Raw genomic sequence first — 12373 nt, 5'->3', positions numbered from 1 at the left:
GCATTTTATTCTATTTTTATGGGTGTTAATTATTTTACATTATCGTATCATATATCATGTTATTTAAAACATCTCACGTCATCATTTTTTAGTTAAAAAAGTCAGAATGAGAGACCAAAATTGTCGATTTTTAAAATAAAAGAATCAATTTTGTAAATTAGTAAAAATAGAGAGATTAAAATTATAATTAAGTCTTTAATATTAAATAATTGGATCATTGAAATTTTAATTTCTAAATCATAACAAATATAATTTATCAGATTGAACCGTTGAATTCTCAAAATTTAATATTCTAAGACATAATAATTCTAATTAATTAAGAATGAATCCTTAGAACAACAAAACTAGACTAAATAAGATTTACTATAATCAAACAAATTTTATGTTAACTAATTATATTGAATATCACTTATAAATTTTAATTTTATTGCTCCAATGGTTCAATCTTACATAATTAGACTAACCATGACTTAGAAATTATAATTTTGATAATCAAACGATTCAATCTTAACTAATTATACTAACTATATTTTTAAAATTTAAAACTTGTCGATAAAAGAATTCAATCTTAACTAATTAGACTAATTATTACTTATAAATCTTAATTTTAATTATCAAACAGTTCAATATAACCTAATAAGGCTAAATTACATCTGTGGTCCCTTAACTTAATTTCAGGTAACGTTTTAGTCCTTTATCTTTTTTTTTTTCCCGACTTGGTCATTTGTTTTAATTTTAAGTGACAATTCGATATTTTATGTTTTAAAATTTCAACAATGTTATCCTTTTTTATACAAAAATTCAAAAAAAAAAAAATTCAATCGAAACTCATAAAATTAATTATATTCTTCAATATAATACAGATTTCATCAAATTCGTAATGCAAATCTTTAAATAAACTCATATTTTCATACTTATTTGATATTGTTAGGAACAAAAGGACTAAATCGGGAGAAAAAAAAATGACTAAAACGTTACCTAAAATTAAGTTAAGGGACCACAAATGTAATTTAGTCACCTAATTAAAATAACTATGAATAAAAAAATTTAATTTTAATAATATGACTGTTCAATTATATATTAACTAATTAGTTTAGTCATGACTTCCAAATTTTAATTTTAAATATCAAATGATTCAATTTAACTTAATTTAATTATTTGAAGATAAATCGATAAAATCTTAGTTTAATACACTAATTGTGACTCATAAATTATATTTTCAGCGGTGTGGTTCATTGTTAACAAATTAGATTAGTTATATCTTACGAATTATAATTTCGATTCTTATTTCCACTATTCCTTTCCTTCTCTCGCAATTCCTTTTCCCTAAAACAACACTACAATAATATAAAGAATAAGAAAAGGTTGGCAGTGTTGTTTTTGTTATTTGTTCTGTAAATGGCGACTGCGGCAGCGGCTGCTGCTCCCAACAAGGGTCAGGAACAAGGCAAACCGCAAAAAGGGGTTCAGTTGCCTTCTAAACCACTACCTCTTTCTCAAACTGGTTAGTTTCTTATGTTATTACCCTAAAGTTTTAACCTTTTTATATTTCAATTTTTTGGTTCATAACACTGGATGAATTTCTTTTATATTTTTCATTCGGGTTGATTTGATTTATCTGTTTATGATTTATAAAATGTGGGTTTTGTTTTTTGTTTTTTGTTTTTTGTTATTAATTGTTTGTTTTTGTTGATTGTGGTCTGATGTTTAAACATTTTTACCAATTTGTATTTTTAGGTTTTACTATGTTTTTACTGATTCATGATTGGCAATGATTAGTCATAGGTAATGTGATGTTATAAATCTGGTGACATAAGTCATAGGTAATGTGATGTTATAAATCTGGTGACATAAGTCATGTGTTGAAGAAGTGTGTCGTTAAACATACTTTTATAATCAGATATGTATTTGATATGTACAATGTTTTGTGTTTTACTACTTTTTGTCTGTGACTATTTTAAAAGTCAGGTTTCTTTGTTAAATGCAATTGAAAGATGAAATTGTTTCTTACCGCTTTGATAGTATATATTTGTTGATTACTTTTGTGCTACTGAACTTTTTGCTGTTACATTGATTTATAAATGGTCGTTATTGATGATGTTTAACTTTGTTGTTGATTTTTTTTCATTTCTGTGTTACTGATAGTTAGGGAGGCCAGAAACGGGCCTTCGCACGGTGTCTGTGACTAAATTGATTACTTTTGTGTTACTGATTTGTCGATATTTGTGAGTTGAATGGACTAACTTGTTTCGTGAGTTGAGTTTTTACAATTTCTCTGAGGTTGATTGCAAATTGTGATAATATTAATTACTCTAAATGTGATATTTTATTTTTGATATTATCAGTAAGAAGTGAATTGATCTTATTTTTGTTTGTCAAAATTTTAGAGTATATTTATTCGACGATAAACGAATAGTGTTGGTCATAAGCTTGCTAAAGAAGCTCTATTTATACTCAGTCACCATTTTTCTATTAGATTATTTTTATTGCTCATAATTTAATGAATGAAAGGCCTTGAACCTCTATTTTTTAGTAATGGAATGTTGTCACTTTTGTTCAATAATGTTGGGGACTATTTTGATATGTTTTAAATTAATTATTTAAAGTTCAAAAATATTTTCTTTATGATACACTAAGTCAGCAATCTTCTTCTTCCTCACACTTTACATAGAAGTGATTTTTTTTATCAATTTGTCCCTTTATTAGTGATTTTTTGCTTCTATTTGATGATAATGGATAGAATTTTATTTTTGTATTGTTCTGCATAATGAGTACTGAAATATCAATGATTCTTCACCATAGAGGTACATTTTTTAGGAATGACGAAGATGTATTGAAGTAAGTGGTTGGAAAAAAAAAAGAAGTTTGAAAAGAGTACGACGTGGACACACTTAATGTCTTTGACATTCAAGACATGGTAAAAAAGTGTAAGTGTTACCATAAATTCCCTCAAATAATGTAGAGGGTACTTGAGTTAGATTTGTATGTTGTGAGATTATTAGAGACTAACAAAGACATCAATGGAGGAAGGAAATAATATTGGAAAATAAGACTTTTCAACAACGTGTTGCAATTTATATCTTAATATTATTGTCCATTAGGTAGTATACATGACAACTTTCAAGATTTACTTACATATGTTAGCTTACCGGAGTTAACTGTTAGTTAATTGATATTGACAGAGGGATTAACTTGACAAAAGGTGAAAAAATCATCAATGACTATTTTAGAATTATGACTAAGAGAAAGATTAAGTTGATACAAATTAACAAAGTGAAGAAAAGAAATATTATTTACTTATACTAATTAGTGTAAATTTGTGTATGTTGATATTTCACGGACATTTTAATATCTCAAAAAATTTCAATCGGTACTCCTAGTGTTTTTAGTAAAAATCACATCACTCTTTTTTTTTTAGGTTCATATTAGGAATCTTTATTTGACTATATATTAATAACATATTGCTCAAATATATCTAGAATTTGTAAGGAAAATCTAATTGTGATTTTCTCAAACAAAATATACATATAATAGTTTTTGTTTTTATTTTTAAAGTAGTAATTTTAATTGGTAGAATTTAAAGTATAATAAGTTTACGTTCAATTTTTTTTGTCCACCCAACCCATTATTTCATCAGCCGTACACAACGTCCTTCGCCGTGCGCCTCATCGTCTTCCTCCGTGTGATGTAGAAAGGTCCTCTCAGACTCCCATGGCTTGTTCATTTGATGCGACAAAATTATGGGGATGGTTATTGGTATCAATTGGGTCTATTTTCTTTGTTGGTTACTTCTTTCTCGCTCTTATTTCAAAGCTTCTTCCTCCTTCCAACATTCCACTCATCTCTTCCTTTCAAAATGACTGGTCAGTAATCTAATCTTTCTTTATTCAATTCAATGTATTTTCTTTCACATGTCATTCAATTTTTAGTATTGGGTAATAGTTTATAAGCTGTGTTTTCATATCCTTATGTTAGTTGGTTCTTGTTTTCTAAAGCTTTGATGGTAGAAAAAAAAAAGTATTGTTTTTTATTTTTAGAGTAAGCCAAACTATGAAGAAGGATATATGGATTTAAATTGTTTGTTGATTGATATGGTTAATGATGTTGTTTGAACTATGTTGTTGAATCTAACAATGAGAAAATAATTTGGTTGTTATTGTTGTACAAATGTCAAAGTGCTCAAATTTATTGTTTTGCAAGTGAAAAATAGTGAAAATACTTTATTGTTGTTGTACTTTGATTTTTTGTTGATTGTTAATGGTTTAGTAGATTGTTATGCTAGGCCCTATGGAACACTAATATGGACACATCAGACACATAACATTAAAAAAATGAAGTGATTAAATGTACATGTGTTGGACACTAACATTTATGGGACACCAAACACACCTTCAATCCAAGGTGTTAGTGCTACATAGGCTAGGCCTATCAGCAGCTATGAGATTTTCCATTCGAGAAGGTGAATCGATCAAGTTGTCGCATTTGTCACTGCTTATAAGTTAGAACCCCAGTTAGTCGACTCAGTTAACTTCTTACATCTCCAATCACTGCTTCAAAAGGATTTTGATATTTTGAAGAATAGGCTCATAAATGTGATTACCAAGGAGATTTCTATTTAGTCAACATTAAGTGTAATAAAGTCATCATTTGGAGTCTCCACATAGTCCACCTTTCAGGATTAGGGTTGCAATTCGCCAAGTGCTGCTGTTATTTAGATTTCTCATAGCATAAAATTGGTTCATGAAGAGTGCATCATGACACGTTCCGTGGACTGGAATCTAGAGGAGAATCGTGATTTCTATGAATCCAAATGCCAGCTGACTTTTCTTGTTATAACCAGAAGAGAGGGTTCATACATCTAAATTAGCTTATTTTCAAATCTGTAATAATAACTGAAAGGAGTGCTTTTATTGTGATAGTGTTGTTCTTTATTTATTTGGAGTTTGGATATATTGTCTAAATTCAAGGATTTTCAAACCAAATACTCTGCAGAATTCTGAAAGTGACCATTTATAGTTCTAGTTTGTGATTTACTAGCCTTAGAGAAGAGAAAAATATCATCAGTAAATGTCATGTGTGATAGAAATGCCAAAACTAAACATGAACCAAGTATTTTGCATCTTATGCATCTCCTATTCTTTATCACTTCAAGAAAGATTAATTGCAATCTTTTAAATTATTTGAAAGTTATCAACCGGTGAAGAAAATTTAACCAAATCCTATAAACAAGAAAACTTACGAAACAGAGGAGACAATAGGTTCAGAGGTTCCCTGAGCATAAAGACACTAACGTGACTATACTGATATAGATAGGACATACAGATATGATATATGACAGAACATATGGCTTCGTTTGATCTATGTAACCGACCCTACTTATTGAGATAAGGCTTGGTGGTTGTTGTGCTATTCTTTATGCAAACATGTTGGACGAGGAGGATAGTGGTTAATTACTAGTAGTTAATCAGGTATCCACTTCTCTCTTGGTCCAGCATGTTGGCTTGGCTTTATGATCCCAAATAACTAACACCTTATGTTAGTTTATCACTTTTTCTGTTATCAATAGGAAATGAAGATTAAATTTTATGCAAGTGATTGTGGCAATTAATATCATTGCCGGAAAAATACTTTATTATTGTTATTTCTTTTATAAATGTATTGCTATCATCATTAGCATTGCTATTAGTCTTACCTCTCCCGTTAAGGGAGTTAACACTCTTTATTTTCCTAACTTGTATTTATTTCATAGGTACTATTGCTTCTTAGTGCCATTGACTCTCCCTATAATTGTGGTTGCTGTGTACTTCCATTGGCTCAGCATGAAGATGTTCAAACATGCTTAACTTATTTTCATCTCATTTTGAAAGAACTTAATGTACTCTGTCCAAGCAACCACCGCAGCTATTGCTGTTTTCTCGTTAGCTCTGCAGGACCAGCATTCATCTAACCAACTTTCGGATCTGACTTTGTGCATATCCTTTGGTTCATCCTGCCATGATTTATGTGTTATACGCGATTGATTGTTGATAAAGATTATTTTTTGTTGAAAATATTGTTGATAGAGATTATTAATATTTGTTTTACCTTTGAATCTTGCATGTAGCCTACCTTCAGGTCTCATGTCTTGCACAATTTCTATTGAGAGTAGTTATGTATATGATGAACTCAGTCCTTCTAAAATAAAGGGGTATTTGAGTAAATTATTGAATTAAACGCATATTCAATAAGTTAATCTGCGAGCTTAATTAAGCACTCATTCTTAACCTATTTTGGAGTTGATTTTTCTTTTGACTCATGGGGAGTATATTTAAGTAAGCTAAAATTAAGGTAATTTTCAAGACAATCAAGTCTCATTTGTAAAACTAAGCAAATTTGTATTATTGTGCGGGTAAAATTGTCTTCATGGGTTCGTATATCTATTATAAATATATTAAAATAAACCATCAACTCTATTGATTGACACATTACACATTTGTGTCATATTATAACATTTGTTTCACATCATATGCTTTTATAATTCATCTTACCTTTTATTTCTCAATTTAATTTTTGCATTTCATACATTAATCATGTTAAAAAATATAGCTAACAATTTCGCACTACAATTTGTTTGATGGACGATAATGCGCAGTTTGATTATTGAATTCCATCGGACAAGAGTTCACTACAAATGAATGGTCTGCCAATAAGCGCTTGGATAGTGGTGGTGGACAGTAAAGGAAGGTGTGCCACATCATCGGCGCTGAACAAAATGAGTGGTCGAATCGGTGACCCACCAATCATCGGCGCCGAACAAAATGAGTGGTCGAATCGGTGACCCACCAATCATCGGCGCTGGCACGTATGCATGTGAAGTCTGCGGTGTCTCATGCACTGGTGAAGGTGAAGCTATCATACGTAGCACTCTTGCTCGTGAGGTAGCAGCAGTTATGGAGTACCAAGGTTTGAGTCTTCAACAAGCTGTGGATTTTATCATCAAACATCGTCTTGATCAAGGACAAGCTGGTCTTATTGCTGTGTCTAGTAAGGGTGAAGTGGCTTATGGGCGTAATTGTAATGGCATGTTTAGGGGTTGTGCTGAAGAGAATGGCTTCATGGAGGTGGGAATATGGTAATAGCAAGTATAAGAAGTATAAATACTAAATATTACTACTCCTTTTTTAATGGAGTTTTAGGCTTTAATTAGGTTTATTAGTCCTAGTCATTAGTCATTTGGTATTTCCTAGTCCTAGAAAGTGTTTAGCTATTTTGTTTTTTCAGTGATAGCAATTATGGTATAAATAAAATACATGTTTTTAGTATTTTATCTTGTTGGTACTATATTTTCCAGAATATGAAGCTTGTGAGTTTACAAGGTTCCTATAGTTTGTTATTGTTTTTCTAGCAATGTATGTACATGCTTTGGATGATGTGCTTAAATGTTTCAAGTAAGAGAAAAAAAATCTTCAACATTAAGAGAAGAAAATGCCATTGTGAGAAAATGCAGAATGTCACGTCATAGTAATTTGATTGCCGAGTTAAAAATAAATTACACGGAACATTCCAAATAAAATCAAAAACAAAATTATGATAGTAAAATATAAAAGGAAACTAAATATGAGTTAAATGTGCTAGTTTTTCCTTATTTTGCTTCTTTCTATTCCTCCAAATAAAAAATACCTACCTCTCCTCTACCTGTCTTTTCCTAATCTTCTGATACATTTCTTTGCAATCTAAACATTCATATAATATATATTAGGGTCGATAGTGTTTTTTGTCCCAGTAATATGGGTTCAATCTGATTTTCGTATTTGCAATATGATAAATAGAAGTGAAAGATATTATATCACTTCTATTGCTTATTGTTAAGGATTATCTCTTCTAACCCACTGTTGGACGGGTTTTCTTGGATGTCTTGCAGTCGAACTGGAGTGATGATCACTCCGTCCTCTATTCCTCCTCGCACCGAAATTCCTGTTCCCACTAGAACTAGACCCATTTGAGGTCCCGCTGACATGTTTTCCTGACCCGACTGCAGGTGGATCTCTTTCGTGTTGCTCAATCTCGTCGGGTTCCTTGGTCAACGTGGACTCTGGCGCGGTAACTTGTTGAGGAAGATACATACCGGGCAATATTACTAAATCTTTTTTTGGTTCAATCAAACCATTGTTCTCCGTCTGTAAACATAAGATGGCTTCAAACCTCTGTTTTCTGATTATCTCATGCTCAGATTGAAGGATTATTTCATCGTTATTGACTTCATCATTATTCAAACTCTGAATTCCAAAAGAAAATTGGGATTAAATTCAATAGTAACATTAAAGATACTAATTCTGAAAATGCAATTATTATGATTCCAAAGGCAAATTCAACAAGGTTGCAACTATGCCTGACATCTGATTCTAGACCATAGTAGCCAAACAAATAGAAACCAATAACGAAAATTTAATTTACATTTTATGCTATGGTGAGCCAAATAACATACCACTCTTGAAGAATGTGAGCCAACTAGGTCAAGCACGTGGTCCAAATCTTTGGCATGAAAAGGTTTGCGACAAACTGGGCAGTTTCCAACACCCTCTTCCAATTTTTCAGAATTACCTAATAATAATAATACACAAAAATTCCTCGTGAAAAATAATATTATACTACGAATTTGAATGGTATTTAGTTAGAGATTGTCTGAGATGTAAATAATTGGATTCAACTTGAGTGGATGAAATGAAGAAAATTTTCAAGTGTTATAATTGGTAGGTGCCTCTCAGGCTCAAGGACACTTCAAACAATTAGCCATAAGAATAGCAATGCTTTCCGGTTTAAGCTGTCAACAAAGATTATCTTCCAAAGCAATAATTTCTATAGATATTGAAAAACAAACTCGAGCTGTTGTACTTGAACGACAAATATTTTAGACTGCTATTATTTCAACCAATTCATTGAACTCAAATTGAATTTGGAAAATTATTAATGTATTTAGGAGCCAATCATGTCTTATGAGGATTTTCAGACACAGCATATTAGTCCTTCAAGCTTCTATACTTTAACTGTACAAAGGAATCATTTCATATTGAAAACTACATTTATACTTGTAGTCAAAAATAACTTTACAGCTGTCCATACCATGATTAGGATGAGCAGCTGCATTATTTGAAGTGGCAGAGCCTGTTTGTTTAGAACTCTGAAGCCAATTCCACCATCTTATGATACATTCACTGCCAAACATGGACAAAAATCGGGTATTGAAAATGTAACGTTATACCAAGATAAAAATAACCTCATAAAGGTTCTAAAAAAATCTAATATAATGAACATAGAATAGAAGGATAAAATGAATAGGAACCCACCTGTGAAAACAATGAAAGCAAGACATTAACTTCATAAAAGGCAAGGTTTCACTTTGGTGATCTTCTGGAACCAAAGGGAATAAACACAATGGACAATCACCATCAGGATGATTCATAGCTGAGAGTTTCTCTGCCGCTTCCTTAAAGTACATTTCAATAATCATTTATCAATCATTATTGAACAAAAATCTATATTTGACGTGATAAATCTATTTGCAGGTTCTGCAATTTCCTTGCTATCCCAAGTTTTAGTCAAAACTATCTAACAAAAGATTATGTATTACAGCCGAAAATAAAAGCAGGATGACGCACGAAGTGACTATAAATGAATGATTCTGCAGTCCCACAAGATTAAGCAGCATTTCAGTGATTAATATTCTTCATTTATGTCTTCTAAATTCCTCAGGTAACCAAAATATACATTAAAAAACAGTGCTTCATAGGAACTTGGTTACAATTTTATTCATATATTAACCATCAGAATGATTCATATATTGTTTAATTAATGATCTATCAAGGAACTCGATTACAATATTATTCAAATGAAAATTATAGGTTTATAGACCTCATGTACTTAAGATATGCCCCAAAGGAGAAAGGTTCATAGCACCATATTGTTGGTCTCAGGTGATCAGGAAATCAAGGGAGATATTCAAAAAGGGAATCTGAAGCATAACATGATGGTCATGTAGCAAATAGGGAATTGGCCCTAGGGTGGTTACAAGTGGGGAGAAGGATATGAGCTATGTAGCACTGACACTTCAGATTGAAGCCGTGTCCACTCTAGTGTATGACATGTGTTGGTGTCAAATACTGACACATGCAGTTACATTAATCATTTCTATTTTTTCAACCTATTATTGGTGTCTATGTGTTAGTGTAATGTGTGGTGTCTGTATTAGTGGCAGTGCTTCAAAGGATATGAAAAAATGGAGGCAAAAGGGAAGGTAGGATGGAACTAAGTGAGTCATTTGGGAAGCAGGTCTACCAAAGCAGCTGTGGAATATGTGCACGTTGTACCGAAGCATCATGATTCAAGTTAGGCTGGGGGTCAATTTCTACTTAGTGGTATAACCAGAGTCTCTATAACCATCCCTAAACTACCAACCAATTTGGTCTCACCATCAAGTCTTATTCTCTGCCGATAATAGTTTTAAACTAAAATTCATTTTACAAAGTAAAATATTATAGAGTTTACTAACAATAGATTATAAGATTATTATCCACAAACAGGAACCTAGAGATATGAAGTAAAAGCACAACTATTACTGTTTCAAATAATGCATCTTAAAAAATAAAGCAATAATTTTATTACCTCACACAGAGCTACAAGCATTAAGCCAGGAGAGAGCTCATTGGCTTTAGTTTTAATGTGATTCAATAAATAGTTTTGTCTCTGTTGATCCAAACCCTTGCAATCCAGAAGAGCAACAGAAGGTGGTTCTTTTGGATACTACCACACAAGAAAGAGACAAAAGTACATGAGATTTTGACTACTAATTAACACAAGAGGTTCAATTAAATAATCACATATTTTACAATAGTGCACATAATAATATCATAAAATCAAATCAAGTGAAAGATACCTGTGGGGTAGCTTGTACATCAAGAACAACTTCTACAAACTGCAAAGAAAGATAAAAATATAAATTTAAAAAAATAAAAAATAAAAAGCTGAATTATAATGAAAAGGAATAATGGACGGTGGTAAGAAGAAGAAGAAGACCTGGTGGGATTGAACATCGGCGGTTCTGGGTTTGAGGGATAAGTGAAAGTGAGGAGGAATGGAACGGAGAATGATACAATCGCTTTCATATACAGATTTCATCGCTTCAACTTCACCTATCACTTCTTCTTCTTCTTCATTCTCCATTGTTATGAGAGAGACGCTGCAATTGCAAATTGGGTGAATCCAATTTCCGCATTCACTTTCACCTTATTACACTAATAAATCTTCATTTTACGATCTTATTTTTTATCTCTATTTTTTAATAAATTCATGCGTTTTTTTATATGTTTATAGAAATAAATTTTTATTTTAAAAAATAATTAAATCTAAGTAGGCTAAAAAAATATTCAAATATTCAAAATTATGTATGTGTATATGTTGACTTAAAAATAATAGGAAAATAAATTTGTGTGAGCAAAGTACAAAAGTAATTTCAACAATGTAACTCTATTATTCACATTGACTCAACTTATATAGCCTTACAGTAATGGACCAAAGCCCAACTCAACAAGTCACTTACACACCAATGACAATAACATGCATCTTCTATTTTTCATCCATGATACTCCATTTTGTTGTGGACTATAGACAATTGTGAGTTGTCTTTTGATACCATTTTCACTACAAAACTCATAAAAAACAATAGAGGTACTGAGTTTTATTCCTTAATTCATTTTCAACAAGTGCCTTAAACTTCTTAAACATTTCAAAAGCACTAGACTTCTAAGAGAGAAACTAAACTCAAAGCTTTCCTATTGTAATCACATATAAAAGTCATAAAGTACTTGTTTTTGTTGTTTGATTCAGACCTTATAAGACCACACATGTCTAAGTGAATAAGCTCCAGTTTTTGTGAGGCTCTCCACACATTTATTTGTTAACTAACACATCCAAACCTTTAAAGCTCAAATTGCCATAACAGCAATGCCATAAATGTGTATTATCCTCTCCAATAATCTTTAAACAAAAAGGAAGAATAACTGGAGCAAAGACAATGAACATTCTGTTGAAGGACATTTGTGTGGACATGATTAGTTATCTATCATTATGAAAAATCTAACACATATCTTGTTGAAAGTAATGGTAAGATTTTTTTTTTTGAAGTTGTCCTATACTTGGCAAGTCGTGTCTCAAATCAGGAATAAAGAAAACATCACTGATCACCTACATTATGCCCACTAATTAATAACCCTGATACTTCTTTCTCATTGATTCCCAATTCCCAAATATCTTTAGCAGTGTCAAGTAGGGGTGGACATAATTATTAGACCCGCCCGACCCAATATAAAATTTAAATTTGCAGACGGGTTTCCTCGGGTTG

The 12373-nt window shown here is 31.4% G+C and overlaps 2 protein-coding genes across 5 annotated transcripts; one reads left to right on the top strand and one right to left on the bottom strand.

The window, feature by feature from the left end:
• Positions 1–1218: 1218 nt before the first annotated feature.
• LOC101488616 (probable isoaspartyl peptidase/L-asparaginase 2) lies at positions 1219–7360 on the top strand. 3 transcript variants are annotated; one of them, XM_004515294.4, is made up of 3 exons: positions 1238–1504; positions 3692–3863; positions 5750–6232. In XM_004515294.4, the coding sequence occupies exons 1-3, from the start codon at positions 1399–1401 to the stop codon at positions 5841–5843; spliced, it is 372 nt and encodes a 123-aa protein (XP_004515351.1). In that variant the 5' UTR covers positions 1238–1398; the 3' UTR covers positions 5844–6232. The 3 variants fall into 3 exon arrangements, with proteins under 3 accessions (XP_073219479.1, XP_004515351.1, XP_004515350.1); XM_004515293.4 differs by having other exon boundaries at positions 1240–1504; positions 3638–3863; XM_073363378.1 differs by lacking the exons at positions 3692–3863; positions 5750–6232 and adding an exon at positions 6632–7360 and having other exon boundaries at positions 1219–1504.
• Positions 7361–7481: 121 nt separating this feature from the next.
• On the bottom strand, positions 7482–12016 carry LOC101515324 (uncharacterized). 2 transcript variants are annotated; one of them, XM_027330816.2, is made up of 8 exons: positions 11862–12016; positions 11050–11212; positions 10910–10948; positions 10639–10776; positions 9324–9463; positions 9100–9191; positions 8465–8580; positions 7482–8255 (listed from the first exon to the last, which is right to left on the bottom strand). In XM_027330816.2, exons 1-8 carry the CDS (start codon positions 11876–11878, stop codon positions 7845–7847), a joined length of 1116 nt encoding a protein of 371 aa, XP_027186617.1. In that variant the 5' UTR covers positions 11879–12016; the 3' UTR covers positions 7482–7844. The 2 variants fall into 2 exon arrangements, with proteins under 2 accessions (XP_027186617.1, XP_004515347.2); XM_004515290.4 differs by lacking the exon at positions 11862–12016 and adding an exon at positions 11573–11610.
• Between the last annotated feature and the right edge of the window lie 357 nt (positions 12017–12373).

This window comes from Cicer arietinum, chromosome 7 (genome assembly GCF_000331145.2).
Source record: "Cicer arietinum cultivar CDC Frontier isolate Library 1 chromosome 7, Cicar.CDCFrontier_v2.0, whole genome shotgun sequence".
NCBI lineage: Eukaryota > Viridiplantae > Streptophyta > Magnoliopsida > Fabales > Fabaceae > Cicer > Cicer arietinum.
This window is presented reverse-complemented; position numbering and strand designations above follow the sequence as displayed.